We start from the raw sequence: 22,125 nt of genomic DNA, 5'->3' as shown, positions 1-22,125 counted from the left end.
CATTACCAATCTGGCAAATTTCTATTTGAAAATGTAATGTTCTATATTTGACCCTGTAACTTTCCAAAACAACATAAAACCTGTTAATGGGGGGTACTGTTGTACTTGTGAGACATCGCTGATTACAAATATGTGCATTTTTTTTGCAGTAAAACAGTATTATGACATTCACAGTTAAAATGTCAGACGGAAATGCAAATTTAAAAAAAAATCTTATTTTCTCACATTTTTTTTACTTTTATTCATAATAAATGATGTTCCATATATGAATAGTTAATGATAGATTAAAGCCCTGTTTCTCCTGAACAAAATGATATATAATAACTGTGGGTGCATATAATTTGAAAGAGGGGAACTACGGGTGAACAGACACATAGCGCAAATTCCAGTTTTTGTTTACGTTTTGTTTTGATCAGAACGTGCACTATTGACTCCGTCCTGAAGGGGTTAAATACATCGCATCATTATTGATTTTTTTCTCATACTTTGCACAGAAGTGTTGTCTGTCTTTGTGGGTTATTATTTTTTTTTCCAGGTTCTAACATTATGGTTGGTATTTTGTAGAATCTGTTTGATAAAATAAGAGGTACCATTACACTACTTTTCTATTCATAAATAAGGAGAAAATTAACACCACTTAATCACATAATGTTATCAAACTTTATTTCAATGTGATTTTAGCTGTAAGATGACAAATTTTGGAAATAATCAAATTATATTAGTTTGATTGCATGTGCCAAATTACTCCTGTAAACATATTAGTACATTTTCATTTTTTATTAACTACATTATATTTTATGGTGATTAGTTTATTCACATTCACAGTATATTTGTGGGTCTTTCCACACATCAACATATTTACATAAATAATACTTAACCTCTAAAGGACCATGGCTATTTTGAGATGCAACGCGTTTGTGACCAAAACCTTTTTGGCACTTTTGCCATGTGTTCATTCAACCACGATGTTGCCCTTTCTGTTTTTTTTTATTTTTTTATTTTTAGTAGTATTTATGCATAACACAATTTTAAATATGAATAAAATGAAAAAAAAATGAAAAAAAAACATATTTTTTCCTCAGTTTTACTTTTTCTACACAATATTTTCAACTAAAGAAAACTAACTTGGAAAAAGACTCACTAGTTAATCCTGATTGTTAAAATGCCCCAAATGTCTAGGTTTTCAGTTATTTTTTAGAAGTTATAGAATAAATAATACAAGGAGTGAATTTTGGTTTTAACGCTAAAACTGCAACATTTGGCAAGTTGAGAATAAAACATTTACAGTAGTCGCAGAAGCCAAAACCATTACACTTCTTACTTAACTATGTTATTATGAAGCTCAGTCTAAATATTTAATTCTTGTGTGTTTCCACAGATAAGTTTGGGGAAACTCAAATACCCCACTACCGTAAAGACCCTATATTTGTATTCTGCTACTGTTCTCGAGTACAATGATACCCCATCTATACATGCATACCTTTTCCCCTAATCCTATCACTAATCTTATCCCTAATTCAACCCCTAATCAACCACTAATTCTACCCATACTCCTACCCATAATCCATCTCTTAATCCTACCTATAATCTCACCTTTAATCCTGCCCCTAATCCACCCCTTAATCACACACCCTAATCCCACTTTAGAGGGATTATCTCTGCTGACATCAGTGCTGATATCAGAAGAGAGATTTCCAAGCTAATACAATGCAGAGCACTCTGTAAGCACTCTATACTGTCTGATTGCAGCATGAAAGGAAGATCTCCCTCTCATGTGGAAGCTTCGTCAATTGTGATCTGTGCTGGGCAGCTGGCAAAGATCAGCACTGGTCACTATACAGAAGAACATGCAGGGAGACTTCACCAGAGTCTTGTCAGATCCCCTTCATCATGGGGGCAGCCTCAGAATCACACTCAGCTGCTGCAATTTAAAGGGCTTTAAAGGGACATGTGCATTTATTGTGGCTCCAGTTGACAGAGGGAACTCTCAGATTCTGAAAAAAAATACTAGGGGCTCTCTGTTTTAAGCTGAAAGGCACACCCAGAATGGTGGATTTAAAGGTATATGTGCAGCCCTAACTTTAACTGCTGCACATCACTTGTCTGCCAGTCTTAGGCCACTAAATGCAGCTCAAGCTGACAGAGGGGATCCTCAGGCATCCAATGATACTTGGGGCTCCTTAGTACCAGCATGGATGTTACCCTGCTAGTACTTTAATGCATTGCAGTCTATGCCATCAATAGGTGTTAAAACCCTGCACTATATGATGGCATAGACCATCACATGGTTATACATTAATTAGTTAGCCAAAAAAATTCTAGAATCAACAAGTACACGATCACTTTTAAAAACAGAATGAAAACAAATGCATTCCAAAAAAATGCTATTTGACAAAGATAAACAAAATCCAAGACTAATTTTATTAAATGTAAACTATGTAAGCTGGAATCTAATAAATATTAACTATAACACAGTTCACTGGCTTGTCTGTTGTTGAGATTTTCAATATTCAGGTTGCTCTTTCTGGCTTAATAAATGTATGATCCTAATGCCGTAATCCGGCAATATTTATGGGCTGGATGATATCGGAAAAAAAATACAATCCTTATGATTAATTTAATAAATCCAAACAAGAACAGAGGAAATTAACCAATTTATTTTACTCCTAAAAATTATGATAGTAAGGATAGGCTCTTCATGTTGTTTATTGAAATGGTAAAATAATTGCATGAGGCCCTTCCTTTTTGCAATATTAGACAAATTTAAATTTCCACCAAACTTTATTAGGGCAGTCAAGGCATTATATAGCAACCAAGTAGTGAAGGTCATTAATAATGGTTTTGCATCACCAATGTTAATATAACCAACGGCTCCAGACAGGGATGTCCCTTATCCTCCGCATTATATATTTTAACATTAAAACCACTTACTACTTTCATTTGAAGTACAGTATTGAATAAAATAAAAATTATAATATGGTCTTGATAAACAAAGGTATATGATTACTCTCTCACCTTCCCCCTTTTCTTTTTCTTATGTCTTCTTTTTCCTTATTTACTTACTTATTTATTTTTATGAAAATTATATGTTTACAATATTGTTTACAAATTATATATTGAAAAATGGAAGGAAGGCAAATTATCTTTAAATATATGTATTGATCATAAAAGTTTAATAAAAAAGATGTATTTCTTAAAACGATGTATGATTATGATAACAATTGCTAATCTTATTGCTACATTCAATTGTGAACGAAAAATTTACAATAAAAAATAAATAATTGCTTGACTTCTTTAGTACATATGTGGATATTGCACAAGTGACAATAGTAGACATCTCAGGGCCATAAGTGAAAATGCTATTGCAATGATGATATGATTGTGTGAGATTGTAGTAAAACTTGCCTAAGTGACTGTCCTATTTAGGAGAGGATATCTATTGTTTTATGCTACATTGTTGTAGCTTAGTAAGGCCTAGCTACAAAATAACTAAACAAGTTATGAACAAGGTTTGGTTCATTTACAATGTAATACCATACATTGTTATAAGGTATATGTCAGTTACAACATAGTTGTGTGCATTGTTTTAGGTTTCAGCCTAGATTCAACCTAACTGAACAAGTTACTTTTGTTTCAAGTCATTTCAAGTGTTGTTGATCCATTGTATAAATATGTTCAAGCTCTCTTACATTCTGTTACATTGAATGGCATCCATCAAGTGACATTACCTGCTGTATGTGACCTGGTGAAGCAGCCTGCTTTGCTGTTCTACAGAAATAAAGCCACCATCTGCACAGAACAAACATGCCTTGTCTATCATTTCTATAACCTTAATCTGAAATACTACCCCCTAGACCAGGGATAGACAACCTTTGGCACTCCAGATGTTGTGAACTACATCCCCCATAATGCTTTTACACCCATAATGATGGCAAAGCACTATGGGAGGTGTAGTCCAAAACATCTCGAGTGCCGAAGGTTGCCTATCCCTGCCCTAGACAATGAAGGTGAGTCGGCACCTTGAAAGCATTAGTTTATACAAATAAGATAAAAGCTCTTACTCATTAAAATATTAAAACAAATAATGGAGAACATTGTTATTTGTAGATTTATTTGTGCTACTCAATGTAGTGGACAGATTTAATTTATTATACCTTCTGAGAGTTAATGTTAATTAGTCATCAATTGTGGTAATGAAATCACAATCATAATTTTAAAAATCTAGTAAAACAGATGTTCATTTCAGTGTCATTCAAATGATAGGTCACTTGCTAATTATAACAGACTGTGCTAATCACAAATTAATAATAAAAACACTAGTAATTAATTATACAATCATAATTATAACATTAATATGACTATTAACTGCAACAAAGTAATTACTCTATTACTACTCTATTGCTTACATTAAAAGGTCACACCATAGCATTTGTTTCACTTCCTTGTTTTTGCTAATACATGCAAGTAAATTAGGTGGACAGCGCTAAGAATTATTATAATAAAATCATACGTACACAGGTAGCAGCAGATTTCGCAATTATGTGTCTTACTCTTAAAAAAAGGGAAATAAAAGTACAATGATAGTGCAGTATGTTATGAATAATATGGTTATAAAGATATATTCCAAAGGGGCACTCACGTTTTCCAGAGCTTGAAAAGCTCTATTTTAGGAGCCTGGATGGAACAATCCCCGTCTAAGGATTTCTTTTTGCTGGTATCAGATTCCCAAGGTAGTGCGATTCATCATATGAAAAAATAAGGATGTATACCAATGGTACAGTACGAATGTAAAAGTAGGATAAGTAAATAATATTTGACCTACTTACATTTGCTAGAGCAATGACCTGCTCTAGTGTATGGAGCTTTAGGTGGAACAATCCCCACCTAGGGATATATGTAGATCAGGAACAGCAGAGTGATGGTGAGAGTATAAGGAGCTAAAGAGTGACTGGGTATTAAAACAGAATCTTTATTAATAAACAGAATAAATACAACTATTTAAAAGTGAACTATATAGTAAAAAGAACTATAAATAAAACCAGTCCTTGTAGGCAATCCTTAATCTCCACTTGGCATTTTTCGCTTACAGCTTTCTCAAAAGTGAAAAAAAAGTTTCTTATTTTTTTTCATAACAAATATAAAAATCACACTCACTAACTGCCTGCTTGGCCATATCCGTTCACATTGAGTACTTTCTCTGACTTCCACCCTCACTCCTGCTCTTGAGTACATCTTCAACCTATTTCTACTGGTTGATTTTCATTCTCTTTCAAACATGCAAAGGTCACTCTCATACTCAATAAATCTTCCCTTGGCTCTGATTCTCCTGCAAACTATTGCACCATATCACTGCCTCCACTAACATTGAAACTCCTGGAAATACTAGTTTATGACTGCCTACCCCACTTCCTGTCCTTCAACTCCTTGATGCTCCCCCCTCTGAATCTGCAGCAACTCTCTGTGTGTCCCTTCACTGGTTCCCCATTCACAGCAGAATTAGATTCAAAATTCTCACCCTTATCTAAAAAGCCCTTACTAACAGCAATCCCAACTAACTGTCCTCACTAATTAAAAAACACACTCCAACCCACCTCCTAACAAGCTAACAATGACAAGGTCCTTGCATCTTCAATTATCACCTTTTCCAATGCTATTCTGCAGGACTTCTCTCATGCAGCACCAACCCTCTGGAACACACTTCCATGCAGAGTCAAACTGTCCTCTAGTCTAGTTTTCTTTGCTCCCTAGAGACAAGTTTGTTCAGAGAAGCCTACTTCACAAATTAGTAACTAACACATTCCACTTACCCACTACATGCCCTCATCTCACTCTATATAAACATTACCTTTGCAGTACAGACCTCCTGTTCCTTCTTACTTCTATTCATCTAGATTGTAAGTTCCCCCAGGAGTAGATTCCTAATCTCCTTAAGTATTTGTTTCTTAAATTTTAAATTTTGTAATGTCTCTTGATGCATTGTACTTTTTTTTACTTGTACCAATTGTACCTATGGGCAGCACTGAGGAATCTTCCCTTGGCTAAAAAGTGCTTGCACTTTTTAAATAAAGTGTAATTATTATTAATGGGCCATCTATGCAGGAATAACATTCTGTTGTGATGAAATTTTTGTGTTTTTTTTTCCTTCTGTTTTATAGGCAAATATTTGTATTGAGTTAATTATTATGTAACCATTATAGTAGAAATCATCAAAGGGGGAAAACTACTTTAAAAGGGCAAGAATGTCATTAACATATAGAGGTAGTTCACATTTGAAAAGAACATCCAACTTAACATTAAAGAAGATATAATGATAATAACAAAAGATAGAGACGTTCCACTAATGTGGGAAGATGGTAGAGCTAAAAAGGAACATGACATTAATAAGAGCACAATTCCTACTATAAAAGTGTTACTACCACGACCACTTTAGTGGGTAAGTGAAACACTGCACATGCTGAGTTTAACTCCTTTCCATCTCCAGCAGCATCATAGGATGCCATCAGCCAGTCCAGAACAAATGTTCTTGGCTGACTAATTTCAATTATGGGAAAACTTTTGCACAGCAAGCCATTCATTGGATGAGATCACTCAGCCAATGAATGGCAAATGCATCACCTTCCTCCTCCGGCTCTGCAGAAGCTGGAATCTCATCCTCAGTCAGGGGGAAGATCAGGGGGTAAATCATTACAAAACCAGGCCAGGGTTCTCTTGGAATCATAACCACTACAGTCAGCTGTAGTTGTTGTGATGCTTGGAGTAATACTTTAAGCTCTGCAGAGATTGCATGAGGCTACTCTTTGGTGAGAACACAAACTTTGGTCAGAGGAGATGGGAAAACATAATGCTATATATTGTAAAAGACTGTAATTGCACCCAGCTGTATTTAGTTCTAATTTATTTTTTCCATAATTCAATTTGTTTGGGGGTTATTCATTATAATCAATAAGAAAATATGGATTTGCCAAAAAGAACAGTGTTATTGTGCTCTAATCTCATCAGTCCAGGTTCAACTAGGTTATGTCATTGTTGGGATTGGAGTTTTTGAGATGCATTTTACGGTAAGATATACCAACATAACAGTTTGTTCAATAATTAAAATTAGATTATATTAATAAATGATGTTTTCTTGCATGTTTCCTCCGTGAACACAACAAGGATGGTTAAAAACTAATTTTTAACGAATATTTATATCCAACAGGAAATTTGAGTGCCACTAATACATGAATAGAGAAGATCATATTCATATAAATATTGTGCATTTTCAGAGAGCAATTTTCTTTGCACATGATCCTCTAATTCTACATCTTATATTACTGGGCTTTAGACTTGCCCTTCCCTTCAATTCACTGAAATATAGGGTTATATTGATTCGGTACAATTGCAATATGTGAAAACACATTTTCACAGCTTTTCTTTTTGATACAGTCTATATTATGGTACATTTAAGTAAAGTGTTTGAAAAACCCTTTTTAATTTGCAGCAAAATATTGTGTGATTGCATTTTGTAAGTCCCTTGAGTCCTGTGTTAATATTGCATATGTCACACAGTTCCTACCACACAGAAATCATTCTGAGCAACAGTGAAAATACAGTCAAAATATGTCATTTTGACTAAATATTTCTTTTTTGGGTAATGCACAGTTTGTGTGTTGTAAGAAAACACTTTCCAGTTCCTGTTTTGTGCTTGCTTGAGCTATTCAATTTGGTCATGAAAGAGTGTAACACAAGTTCAGATTAGATATTGAAAATATTATGAAACAGGGTACCATATATTGTTCATAGCCTGATAAATAACAGAACATTACGACGAACAATTTATTAAGTAAAGAAAAAAATATTTTATTTTATGATCTGAAATGTACATTATCATTGACAAAGACCAATATCAGTTCACATTATTATAACACAATGCAAATAAAAACAAAGCTCTCCTTGGCAAAAGTAAAATACATAATATCTTACAACAAATATTTATTATGCTGGATTCTGTTCTAGTGAGAAACCAATGCCATTAATTACAAACTAACAATAGGTTTTGCCACCGTCATTTGTATTGATCATAGTAATACTTTCATGTTTCATCTTTAACAAACATGAGTGAAGAAATGAGGATTTGCAAACAACGTACAATTTGTCTGCAGTAACGCTTTAACATTTACTTAAATTATTATGTTTTACAATGCTACATCTCAGAACGATACACATAGCTCATGGCTTACAACACATGGCTAAATTTGTACTAAGTGGTGGTATTACATAGAAGAGAGATTCCAGAATCAGAATACTCAGATGCTAATGGCTTCACTATGCCTACCAAAGTCACAAATGTTTTGTTAAAATAGCACCACTTAGTAAACATGACATCACTAGAAGTGTTGGGAATAACCCGCAGGGATGAACGTGTAACTAAAAATTAAATAAATAATATCTGCATAAACAGGTTATGCTATATGAAGGTGGTTTGTTTCAATACAATCTGCAGCACACTATATGGTACTACAGGGACAGTGATGTTACCCAAAATACATGGGATTATTAGACACGCACAGTAATTGATAATAACCGTACAATCAAACATATCCCCAAAAGAGATGAAATTTTCAAATGTGTCATGCTCACATTTATTTACAGGTAATTTACCAGCACTGATTTTTCATAACCATCTCTGATACCACTTCAGTCTATGATTGTTGCACTGCAGATTATGCTTGACATCGAATCTCATTCACTACCTTGCAGCATGAGAAAGACTTAAAATTAGGGCCCATTCACCAGCAGTAGTGTCTTTCCAGTATAGTCCTTGTTATGGCTAAATTCCATTGTCCCTTTTTCAGCAGTCACAAATCCATGATATATTCCGTATAACACTGTAGTTAATAACAGCAGCACCAAATATGATATTAATCCCTTGTTTAAAACTTTTCCTTTTATATTTAGAATGTAATATATTCACGTGTATATTAGTAAATATCAGAAATATATATATATATATATTTTCATTATTAAATCTGCCATGCAATTCATGCTTTCTTTTAATTTAGGATAGTTCAGTAAAAGTTAAATTGCAAAGACTTTATAAGTTATCAGTGCTAAATAGATGATAATATAAACAGACGAAAGACAATCAGGGATTATTCAACAATCTCAAGGTTAGTATATAGGATTTTTGAGCCTTTTTATTAATCACCAGCCCAAAACATCATGTCTGCTGTTATATTGTATATATTTGTTCCTGATCAGTCATAGAACTTCAAGTATAATGCAGATTGCTGGTAGCTGAGTTAAATCCATCACTGCTGAAGTCGGCATAGATTACTCTTAGACCTGTTGTAACATCCAGGTGATAATGTTTTGATTCTACATAATTCATCAACCATACTTAAAGCACATGAAACACAGCAAAACACAAAATAAAGAATGGAGTCTGATATTTACTGTGCACTGGCACAGTTTGAAAAAAGGTGAATGAAACATCTTAACAACTGAATAGACAATTTAACATGAACATATATGACACAAAAGTTAAAAAAAAATGCTGGATAAAAATATGCAACATTTTTAAATTCAGATGTTTAAGGCTGGTCAAAAAATCCCTCTATACAAAGAAGCATGGCCCTTTTATTTGGATTAAAAAATAAATTAGTATTTTAGTTTTTATTTGACTTTGTTATTTCTTCGAATTTTGCCTATGAAAATGTTGAAGAACCCTGGTGTAAAAAAAATATATCTGCTAGTTTAGAATTGTGAGCCTGGATGGCATTTACCTTTTCAAATGTATTGTGCCTTCCCAAGCCATTATGAAAGAGATCTGGCCTCTGCTTGCGTGTAACCAGTAATGACAACCTCTTTGCAGTTATCTGTGTGCAAACAACCAGAGACATTCGGAACTCTATTACAAGATTTTTAGTACAGTATAAAAAATATATCAAAAGTAATCTAAAAATGTCAACTGAAATAAGGAAAGAAAACAAACAAACAAAAAAAAACCTACTGGCAAACAACTGATTAGCGAGTGATACGATGCCAAGCGTATATTCAAGGCTATTTGGCAGCCCCAGTAATCTGCGACATTGCGTTGATATGATTTGTAGACAGAATGGCCCAAGCAAATGGTCTGATCTGTTACACTGCGAGCGGTAAACACAGGATCCCAGACATCTTCAGAATGGATCAGAAACTCACAAGAAATGAACGTTCAATGAAGTGTTGGTTATCATTTGGAAGCACATTGGTATAACTGTATGTCCCTGAAAATATATAATTATTAAAGATACTGGCCGATTATTCCACAATTTTTTTTTTATTTTTATTTTTTTTATTATTGCCACAGAAAAACGGTCAATTAGTAGTTATGCAGAAACTCCTTATGTCAAATAAGTTTAAAGATTAAGAAATCATCTGCTGACAAAGTGGCATCTCCATTTTAGATAATGAAGTATTTGTACTGTCTGATTAAAAGTTCCTAAAGTTAATGCTACAATTAATTAGTTCCATTAGTAGTAAACAGTACACAAGATAATTATATTTCTCCAGATGATGAAGTCTGTTCTACAAGATAGATGGGATGGGAGATCGGGAACGTCTCAGAGGACAAGGTGAGCTGTAAGGTGATGTAACGGGAGACAGCCTCAGAGCATTGCCAGCCAAGCCAGCTATGTTGTTTAAACTTCGAGATTTCTCATATCCTTTTACGAAACAATGCACAGACATCAGTTGAATTGAGCAAGAAAAAGACAAAGACAAACAGTAAAATGAAATGCAATCAATTATGATCTTATCAAACAAGGCCTACAATGAAGAGCTGACACAATTTATTTAAATACCAAACCTCAAATGTGGAAGTCAAATTTGGCAAAATAAAATTGAAACTTATGGGCAAGAGTAATAATAATATGGGGGTATCTTTTTATGTATTTGTTTTTTAGAAAATATTTAAACATGGTAAATTGTGTCAGCTGAAACAAGATGTCATGTTAAATTATAGGCTAAAACAAACATAAAATAAAAAAAATGAAACTTTTATTATTAGGACTATCATTTAATGACTTATATCAGCAATTATGATTAGCCAGGAACTCAGTCGTCAATGAGAAAAAGAAAAAAAGCTTAATAGATCAAACAATGTAAATAATCAATTAATTTCTATAAATTCAATTTGAATCTGCATGATAGCTTTATAAGAATTTTATTTGATAAAAACAAATAGGTAATATAGTTATGCAAATACTTGTAGTAATGTGTATGTGTCTTGAAAGCATAATCAAGCAACTTAAACCTGTTTAACCTTAAATCAACACCATAAACATAAATCCATAGATAGTTATATAGATACATATGTAGTCACATTTTTTTTAGTATGCTGACATAGCTTGCATTCAAATGATCTATAAATTAGATTTTTTTTTTTTTTTAAATATCAGAAAATTGCGCAAACAGATTTATTAACATTTGAAACCATGGCTTGGAAGTGGCAATTTCCTACTATGTTGTTGACATTGTATTTTTTAATTTTCTATATATTTATATACTTTCATTGTCTTTTTTTTTTATTTTAGGCAACCATCTCACAGAAATTCCTATATGTGATGTATTATTATACTGAAGTACACAAATTTCTTTTTATTTTATTTTTTCTAATTTGATAATTTTTCTTTAAACATATAATTCCTGAAGCTCTTTAGGGGACTATAAAGTCCTTTTGTATTTTTTTAGAACCTTCAAACAGATATGGTTAACCTCTTTAGACACTTTAATGCTTTTTTCCTGGGTGTTGTGTAAAGAAAAAAAAAGTTACATGTTTCCATAAAAGATAATTTTAAGTAAGTAACCATATAGATACCGAATAGTTATGTGATTCATTCAGAGCTGCTACAGAGATATTGTGATTTAATCAATAGAATGTCATTATATCATTTTTAATGTATTTTACATATAAATTGTAGAACCATCGATTTAATTACTAATTAATCAAAGTTTTTCCTTTTTTCATTCAAACTAATTTATGACTTATTTTTATTACTTAACTTTTATTAACTATTTGCAATGATACAATTATTTGTTCATATATGTTAGTAGAACCTAATTGAATTTTGGCAAATGTAGGTTCTCAAAAATTCCACCATAATTTCAAGCTTGTTTGAGCAGGGTTCTCATCAACTTATCGTTCCTGTAACATTTTGTAATTTTCTAATTTATAGTTAAATTCCCCTCTTTTATAATATTCTAAAGTGCTGCGGAATAAGTTGGTGATATATAAATACCAATAATAATACAAAAAGAGTTTTTTCGTGATTAATTGTTTTGAGGAATATGGTTTGACCATGTAACTTTTTTTAATAAAGGTACACGGTGTTAATAACCACCTGGGGAAATTTAGGAAAATAACTGTAATAGAAATAAATGATCAGGCTTTTTTGCTCTTCAATTCTGGTTTATATTTTGCAACTTGTTATCTCACCTAACGCAAGTTTATTGAAGAATATTTGTTGATATGATTATTGTATTTATGTGATGATGATGTACAGTCACAAATATATAACAGAATTACCAAGAACATGTATTTAAAATAGTAAACATATTAACAATTTAATTAAATCTATGTTTACTTATATTTCAAGCATTGGGAAGGAGAGTAAAAATATATATAAGTGCTATGCATCACTCAGATAATTTCCTGTTTTTCCGCATGAATTCCAGAGTATAACTATCATTTGCCCAATTTGACCTTAGACGGCAAAAGGAAAATTGATTTCATAGCAATTGAGATGGAAGTACTGTATTTAAAATGCCAGTGGTGAGATACCAGTCCTCCAGGGAATCTGCACAGACAAAATATGTTATACATACATCATTCTTTAAATTGTTATAGACCTAATTGTTTTCAAAAGCATTTGCTTAAGTAGTCATTGGAGGCTTAAGAAGACACACGAATAGAACAAAGTCACGTGTGGTATGGGAGCAACTAGCCTCCAGCACACAAGTGCATATTACTCTGGATGTGTATTATTTCAAGCTGAAACACTAGACATCCAGACTCCTACCACCATGAGAACTCCAAAAAGCAAACATGGTCATGGTGGTTGAAGTAACCCTTTAACTGTGTTCTCCATGTACCCTCTAGAATTATATTTACATTTATATTAGTTTTACTATTCCAAGGTCTTGAAATTTCTTCCCACCCTAATGTTTTGAGACATTAATTTATTAGTCAAGATCTTCCAAGCTTTTATAGTAATCTGTAGGTCTTTAGATTTAGCGTAACTATATTCTCCACAATCCAGAAGAATTTTTTTGTAATTGAGAAATTGACATCAGGGATTGTACAGTCACATGATGTCTATCTCTGTTGCAAACAATTCTACACTGTCTCTCTTTCGAACTTGCAATGGGTATTTCAGTGAAAATAATATTACGTATTACCCGTGTTACTGATGCAAACATGCAGAGGTCACCACTTAAATTTAACTAAGACTCCTCACTCCCAACACAGTAGCTAGGCTCTTCAAATTACCTGAGCACTGAGGCACAATAATATGTGGGGGTAAGCTAATGGAAGATAAAATAATAAAGAAGCCATACTATAAATTGTCACATTTTTTATTTGCACAATAAGCAACAGAATGTTTGATTTGTAGGTTTACATTTTAATGGCAGGCATCAAATAATGTAAATCACAACTAAGACTAAAGTGAATTTGATGAATCACTGATGTGTGATTTCATTGGTTGTCACATGTGTTGCATACAAGCTTTTAACCTATTCTATATGTGCCAAAATTATAATTTATTTTCTTCAAGTTAAAGTAGGGAATGAATTGGTGTAGCAATATCAAAAGCTGTATGTTTTAAATTTTACTACCAAATTCAAATTAACAAGATTTAAAAACAATCATTAGAAACACTAGAAAAAAAATTAAGAATGAAGAGCCGATCTAGTTAATACTATGGTAGTTCACTAAAATAACATAATTGTGAGACAACTAATTTTAATATGGTTTATTTAAATATATACTACACTGGTAGCCAACACTATAGCTATAAAACTATAAAATGTTATTCCCAACCAGTCATTTAGTTCAGATAGACTGTCATATAAATAATTTAGGTATCAGGATTTTGGATGTGCACCTCCCTGTGAGCTGTTTCCAAGAGTTGCAGTAAAAGCCCCAATAAAACCATTTGATTTCAACTCAAATGTTTCCAATAGTGTCTACTAAGAGCTGCAGCAAAACATCTAGTGGACACCTTCTATTACTACTCGAAAGCTTTCCAGAGTTTCCATGCTCATCTACGATTTTTTCTTGCAAGATGTCACAGTGTCAGATCGGCGCGATCATGTGGCCGTGACCGATCAGCAATGTAATGCTAGCTTTGGTCCCAGACATGACTCACCTCACAGCGAATGCGATCCGGTCCGCCTTCCATAGAGCTCCCGGGCTATTGCATTTGACAGATGCCGTCTGCTGCAATACAGAGCCCATTTATAGCTATGTCTCCAAATATGATAATATTGGCACGAACGTGTGTGTCTCATTGCATCATCGATGCCCGCGCACACACGTTTTGGCATCACAAGATCATTTCTGGCAATTCCCTGCCATTCTAGTGCTAGTTAGACTCATTTTAGATTTTTATCCGTGCCCTGTCATGGTTTCCATTTACTGGTAATCAGAGAGTGCATTTATCTTGTATTTTATGTTGGTTAGTCAGACTTTGGCTTGTTCTTGACTATTCTCCTTTCTGTAATCCTTGATCTTTATGCCTGTCTTTTGTACTTGTCTCAATCTGTACCCATGATCTTGGTTTGTCTCTGACCATTCTATATTTATGTTAAGTCTGGCCACTCTACAGCTCGGTAATACATATATTCCATATATAATTTTATTTTACTTGTATTTTACTTAGACACTGCATGTTGGGTCATAGTATTTCCTGACATGGGCTTAGTGTGAAAAGCAGATGATGCATTAGGGAGATGGGTGATAAGGCTTCAAAAGACTAATACCCACCAAAAACCCTATTTAAGACATTAAAGACATACTTCAGGGTGTATTTACAACCATTTGAAATTGTGTTGTGGAGGTCATATAATCTTAAATAAATCTAAAATGTTAATTTTAAAAAAATGACCTTAGTTTGTTTTGCTATTTTTTGCAGCATAATATATCATGTTAAACCCCATATTTACTAAAAAAAAAAAAAAAAAACACGAATGATGAAATCATTTTATCAATTAAACCTACAGAGTTTATGGGTTTTATTGGAGGGAATGTTATGAAGTTCCACCTTACAACACCTGGTTGTTTATTTTCATGATGTGTGTAGAGTGTTGGGAGAGATTCCTATAGATATAGCAGTGCAAATTCATTTTTTTTGTGCGTTGATTTTTTAGAGAAATTATTTCTAACTAAGAATTGTCTGACATATCTCACTAACGCCTTTCCCTCTCTTTGTTTTAATTGAGTGACATGCTTGGTTCCCAAAAGCCATTGTAAGTTAGGGAAAATAAAAAGAGATAAAGCAGAGTACACGTATGAAAATAGGCCAATTTAGTGTCTCCCATTCACTGAATATTAAGAAGCTGTGAAAGTAGGAAATTGAGGACACTGATTTGTTTGAATGAAAAGTGCTAAGTGGATTTCTGAGCATGGCATTGTACAAAACAACTGGATGCTCTAATAGTCTGGAATGTCATCGTAAGATAATTATTGCTGACTAGTAGGTAAAGATTGCTGATATGTAACTGCTAAAAGACTATTCCCTCCTAATTCCATACAGAATACAAATACAATCAAGAAAGACCAACATACCCTACCAAAGATACACAGTAACCAAGATCCCAAATTTCCTAGTCACTTGATGCAAACATTAAATTAACCTATCGCTAATTATTTTAACTCTCTATATATTAAATAATAAAAAGTGACACCTACCACACCTCACCTCTAGTTTTTTAAGAATAAGGCAGAGTTGTCCTCTTTTTTATTAAAATAATTAAAAGAAGACGTATCAATTTTTAGACTATTCCTAGATGTCTTTTGATGTCAGTTTAAGCCCATTACTTTCTCTGAGCTAATGTACTATGATTTGTGAGAGGTAATCTCAGCCGATCACAATATATAGAAGACCAGATGGAATATATTTAAGCAATTATAGTGATTTATACATTGTGATTTTGTTTAACCAAATGTACAGTTTTTATATTAATATATGGAACTTTTGCCTAAGCAAATAGAAGCATTAATTAGCTTTTACCTATGGTAATTGCCATTTAATTGCAGATAAAATAATCTTTTTGATACATAGTAATCTATATACTGTAGTTTTTTTTTAATGGGTATTAAAAAAAAATCCTGATTTAAAAGAATTTTAAATAATGTTATTTGACCTCAACTTTGCAAAACATACATTTTAAGTAACATAGTAAAGTGGGGATTTATATTTTTTCTTAGAATTTGTTTGTTATAATTTGTTTAATTTCTGAAGTGCAGATTAAACACTTAAAGACAGTTAGACATAAAAAAAAAAAAAAAAAAAAAACGAAATAAATGAACATATGGGACGCAAATGGATAGACTGCTACAAACAATGCCAAGCCGCTTATTAGCAAACTTATTTTGGAAATGAATGGAATATAAAGAGTAAAGCTAAACAATACATTGAACAGCATACAATCATTCGTGAATATATATCTAAGGGAACATTTATCAAACTGCAAATTTGTGAAATGGTAATAATTGATGTGTTTCAATCTTGTACAAACTATGTATCCTAGTAACTGAAATAGTATTTATTATGAATAAAATAGCCATACTTAAATGACATACTCCATGTTAAAATAGGTATGTTAAACTATGTACATGTTAAAGTAGGTATGTTAAACTTCCAGGTGTTATTGGACTTCATGTCTAATAATGTTAAACAAAGCTTAAAGGAACATCATGGAATACAAATCTGTCTTGTCTTAAAGGAACACTGAAGAATACATATCTGTATTCCTAACGTTATAGTGTCCCTGTCGCTATTCTTTTTCAGGTACCCCCAGCCCGAATAAAATTTCAAAAACAATGTTTACCTTTTGGCCAGAACTGGGTCTTCTAGGCTCTGCTCACCTCCCCACCTCCCCACCTCCCACAACATCACAAAGGAATTATACTATTGTTATCCTCCCTTATCATTCCTTTCTTCGTGATATTGAGCTTACAGCTGTATTCCAGATATATTCATACATTGACACACTAGATTGATTTAACTGGAATATACAGGGAATAAAAGTATTCTTGTTTTAATTTATAGCAACAGGTTTTCATGGAGAATAGTTTTGCTCTGTGATATTTCCTCATTTAAAACTTTGTAAGACAAAGCAGCTTTGTAACACAATAATGTTTTGAGTTCAAAAGAACCAAGTGGCATTGCATTGCAATTAACAACAATGTTCAGAATGATGCCACTAAGGGGGAGGTTAGGATATGGATAGGGTGAAGTAAGAGTTAGGGCACCTATAACATTAGGGTAGGTAGAGCTAGGATGGCATAAGGTTAAGTGACTGTTGGGGTTTGGAGGATTTAAGATGAGGAGCTTAGGGTTAAGCTACTCAAACTTTCAGAGTACCTATATTTTTGATGCAGTAGACTCCCATAATTCATAATTTCCAAGATTTCTTTGATATATGATATATACAGGCCAGTTCTGTTCATATGACTCCAATGTTCATCTCACTAAATGTATGTAGATTTTAAGTACTATACAGCTTGATAAATATTAACACAGGAAAGATTCACCTAATCCATAATAAAGTGGATGAGGTAAAAACTGGAAAAATGTAATCAGTATCCTGAGGTAAATGGGATCACAGTCCACTCTCTGCATGCATCAATACATACATTGTACTGCACCGAAACGCGCGTCAGGCATTTTGTTTGGAGTGTGTTTAGGGCACCTATTACTATGCACTGTAGGATGTCTATCTTGTTTATAGACATGCCTCACTCTGACTAGTTTTTTATTTATTTTATTTTTCACTCCTTTATTCTTTTACTCCTCTACCTATCCAGTCAGTTTAACGGGAAGAGAGGCTTTACTACACTTTACTGTCTTATGCTCAACCTATTTCCTTAATCACTTTCCTATACATTGTAATATATATATTTATTATATATATTTTAGGTTGCAGCTGAATATACTATAGTACTCTATTATCCAATCTATGTTTATTCATGCTTCACTTGGGTAGTACTATGGTCTAACCTTTAGTCAATCTCTGTTACTTAACACTTAGACCATGGTGTAACCACTTGTCTACCTGGGTACACTGGTATACTTTTCCAGTCCACTATTTACCTACCAAGGGCTAACAACGGTACTATTAACTTGCTGCTTTATATGGACATATTTATGGTTTAACCTCCAGTTAATCCCTGTTTTTTAACACTAATACTATGGTTTAACCCCTTGTCTACTTTGGTACACTGGTTTATTTTCCAGTGCACTACTTACCTACAAAGGGTTATCAAAAGTGCTACAAATAAGCCTAATTAATAAAGCTTGTATATTAACCATTATCCAGACAGATGCTTAAAATATTATCTATTATCTATACTAGGTAGAGGAGTAGGCTTACACTGCTAGTATATTTAACTTGCACTGGGGATATATGTGAATTGTGTATGCATTGGTGCATGCAGAGTAGACTGTGATCTCATTTACCTCAGGATACTGATTACATTTTTCCAGGTTTTACCTTTTCCACTTTATTGTGGATTAGGTGAATCTTTCCTGTGTTATTATTATTAGGGTTAAGCCCTTTGGACACTAGTAGAGTGTCTACACTGGTGTATAGATCCCAAGAAGTAAACTCTTGGGTATCTTATTCTTTTGATTAGCTTGATAAATATTACCCTCATTCTGACATATTTAAAAATCACTAAAACAATTTAATCTCACCTGTAGTTTTGTGAGATAAAATAAATAAATAAAAGTTCATACCTTTCCGTATCCCTCCATCACTGCTACATGCGTAATCTGATGTGGTCAGCAGAAAACAGGTTCCTGCCCTTCGACTTTTATCTCTAGCGCTAGAACGTCTAATTGGATGTCGTTCTCCAGGGGAGAGTGGTTGGTCACTTCCTGAACTGTCTTCACCTGGTAATGTTTAGGAGAGCAACATACAGATCCCCACGTTCGTAAAGAAAAGACACCGAAAAGGAAATGTAAACATCTAAGCAATACATATATCTATAACAGCTTGATGATGTTGTATATCAGCTATACACAATTAGGAGGCAATGTATGAGGATCATACAGTGTTCTTCATTAGTTACCCTTCCAGTATATGTTTATGTACTCTATCAAACTCATACAAAGCTGGGTTTAAGTTTTTGAGAGTTAGATACAAATAATGTTGAGCCTTAAAACGTTTGATTCCTTTGATCTGGGTAAACTGCAAGTCATTTAAAAGTCGAATGGCTCAAGACAAGTATCTGAAACATTATACCAGCTATACAGCAGAGCTGCCTGGTCTTAATTGTCACTTAACTATGGATCAATGCTTTATTTCTTTGTCAACCAACTAGTGGGATTTCTTGGAAATATATTTATTTCTAAAATGTATTTATTTATTTATAAAATATTTTACCAGGCTGGATACATTTAGGTTTCTCTCGTTTTCCAGTATGTCCTGGGTCCACAAAACATTGCATTGTTACAATAGGATACACTATTGCAGAAAATACAATATACAAATAATATATATACATAAAAGGTGATAAATATATCTCAATACTTGGTGGATGGGACAACCTTGCTCTATAAGTTTAGAAGTCAAGTTAATTTAAAATTATATCCTCAAATAAATATTTTTCATTTCAACCATTTATTCATCATATTTGTACTGTCCATTTAAGAAAGGGAATTATATGTCAGAGAGTGCACAAATCACAGGAAGCAAGAGTTTTTTTTTTTTACTGATTATCCAATGGAAATGACTTTGGACCAAAATGGATGAAGTGCCTTTATCACAGCAATAGTGAGAAATTATTAAATTATTATTTTATGTTCATGAATATGTGTGTTTTGGTGTATGTATCTTGTTTTTAAGTTTTTGTTGGTAGCTAATGTATAGCATAATTTAGTGTTTTTTATAAGCACACACAATGATGTCTACGTTGCCACAATTATGCAACTGCAACTATTCTAGTTCCCTACTGCCATTTAAGAAGCAAGGTGATCTTTGAAAAAACTGCAAACTGCTTAAAAGTGATTTGAGACTGCGACAAAAGTAAATTATTCAAAAATATAAAAATGATCTATTATGTTGCTTCAAAAGAACATTGGAATGTGACATTAGCTCCTGGTTGATACAAGTTTGTGTTCCATTCTACTTTACCTGACATGTTATGTTCCATCAGCCTGTTGTCTTTGCCAAGGCAAGCATCCACTTGTGTACTGTTACATCCCATATTCAAATCCATCTTGTAGAAAGTAGGAGAACCAGCTTGAGCCACATGAGGAATGTATTTTTTTCTTTTTCTTGGAAGCTTCTGTTTTGCCATAGCAAGTGAGTAGTACATTCCAAAATTGTTAACAATGACTGGCACAGGCATTGCAATTGTAAGAACGCCAGCCAACGCACACAGTGCACCTACTAACATCCCTGACCAAGTCTTAGGATACATGTCCCCATAGCCCAGTGTAGTCATAGTAACCACAGCCCACCAGAATCCAATTGGAATGTTTTTGAACTGAGTGTGATTACTCGCTGATGGATCACCGGGATTGGCACCAATCCGCTCTGCATAATAGATCATTGTGGCAAAAATCAAGACTCCTAGAGCCAAAAATATTATTAGAAGCAAAAATTCATTAGTACTAGCTCGAAGAGTGTGCCCCAGCACCCTTAGTCCTACAAAATGACGGGTCAACTTGAAAATTCGAAGTATACGAACAAATCTGACAACCCTAAGGAACCCGAGTACATCCTTAGCAGCTTTGGATGACAGCCCGCTCAGTCCAACCTCTAAGTAAAATGGCAAAATTGCCACAAAATCTATAATGTTTAAAAGATTCTTGACGAATTCAAGTTTGTCAGGGGAGAAGGTGATACGAACTAAAAATTCAAATGTAAACCATGCCACACAAACTCCTTCGACGTATGTCAGGGCAGGGTCGGTCTCAATTTCAATTAATGGCACTATCTCTGTTCCATTATTTATTAGTTCTGTTCTGTTAATAATGGTATTAAATGCTTCATGAGTTTCCAGACAAAAGGTTGTTATTGATACCAGGATGAAGAACAAGGAAGCAAAAGCGATGAACTGTAAAATATAAAAGAGTACAGAAATATTAAGTTTAATATAAGCAAAGTATTCTTTTATGCCTGAAATCATCATAGAAATACATTTCCAACACACACACACACACACACATATATACATATATCCAATTACTATTTATATATAGTAACAGATGAAAGAATTAACAGATGAAATCAGTATCTTGTTATAAATTAGACTTGAAAAAAGGAGATTCTCATTCCAAAATTCAGTTAGTCCAACAAAAAAGGAATTAAAATATGCTAATTTCATCTTTTATTTTACATCTCCATCCCTGGAACAATAGAATCTCACTATATAAATGTAAGCTTCAATTTAAGTCAAACCATCATATCGTAAGTATTTAAATTTCTGTTAATATTAGGTACATGTTTAGTTACAACATCATGTTGGAATAAGTTTATTATAATGGAAACACAACCTATACGCATTTTTTTATATTTGTCCATGTAATATGTAATTTTGTCATGCGATAATATATCTCATACTATCACAGATTAAATGTAATGCCCCCTCTGCTATATTTAGTTCCTACCATGTTATATTACCCTGCCAAGTAAATCTACCACAAATGTTTCACCTGTTTGGCTTTGATTCCCCCTCATTTTGTGTTCTCTTATCTCTTTTTGTATCTGCTAAACTAATTTCTAAACTCCCATCTGATTAATTGTATCCCTTCTTTAACGCTGAAGCTTACCCTCTTTTTCTCTCTAATATTTATCCTAGTGCCCAATATTGCTTTTCCGAAGAGGAAACAATATACTCTGAAGGCATTTAGTCACCTGGGATTACAAGGT

At 33.3% G+C, this 22,125-nt stretch overlaps 1 protein-coding gene across 5 annotated transcripts in view; it reads right to left on the bottom strand.

The window, feature by feature from the left end:
* Window positions 1-7,859: 7,859 nt before the first annotated feature.
* KCNC2 (potassium voltage-gated channel subfamily C member 2) overlaps window positions 7,860-22,125 on the bottom strand; it is a 201,845-nt gene continuing 187,579 nt past the window's right edge. Inside the window, exons 3-6 of one of the 5 annotated variants that reach the window (XM_063446999.1) lie at window positions 20,383-21,310; window positions 18,984-19,139; window positions 9,765-9,857; window positions 8,785-8,867 (exon numbers count right to left, since the gene is read on the bottom strand). In XM_063446999.1, coding sequence (XP_063303069.1) covers window positions 9,796-9,857; window positions 18,984-19,139; window positions 20,383-21,310 — 1,146 coding nt within the window. In that variant the 3' untranslated portion in view covers window positions 8,785-8,867; window positions 9,765-9,795. Of the gene's footprint in view, window positions 8,868-9,031; window positions 10,686-12,666; window positions 12,819-18,983; window positions 19,140-20,382; window positions 21,311-22,125 lie in introns of those variants that run through there. The other 4 variants (XM_063446996.1, XM_063446997.1, XM_063446995.1 and 1 more) reach the window with 4 other exon arrangements.

Source organism: Pelobates fuscus, chromosome 3, assembly GCF_036172605.1.
Source record: "Pelobates fuscus isolate aPelFus1 chromosome 3, aPelFus1.pri, whole genome shotgun sequence".
Lineage (NCBI taxonomy): Eukaryota > Metazoa > Chordata > Amphibia > Anura > Pelobatidae > Pelobates > Pelobates fuscus.
The sequence above is the reverse complement of the archived record's forward strand: the minus strand, read 5'-3'. Positions and strand labels throughout refer to the sequence as shown.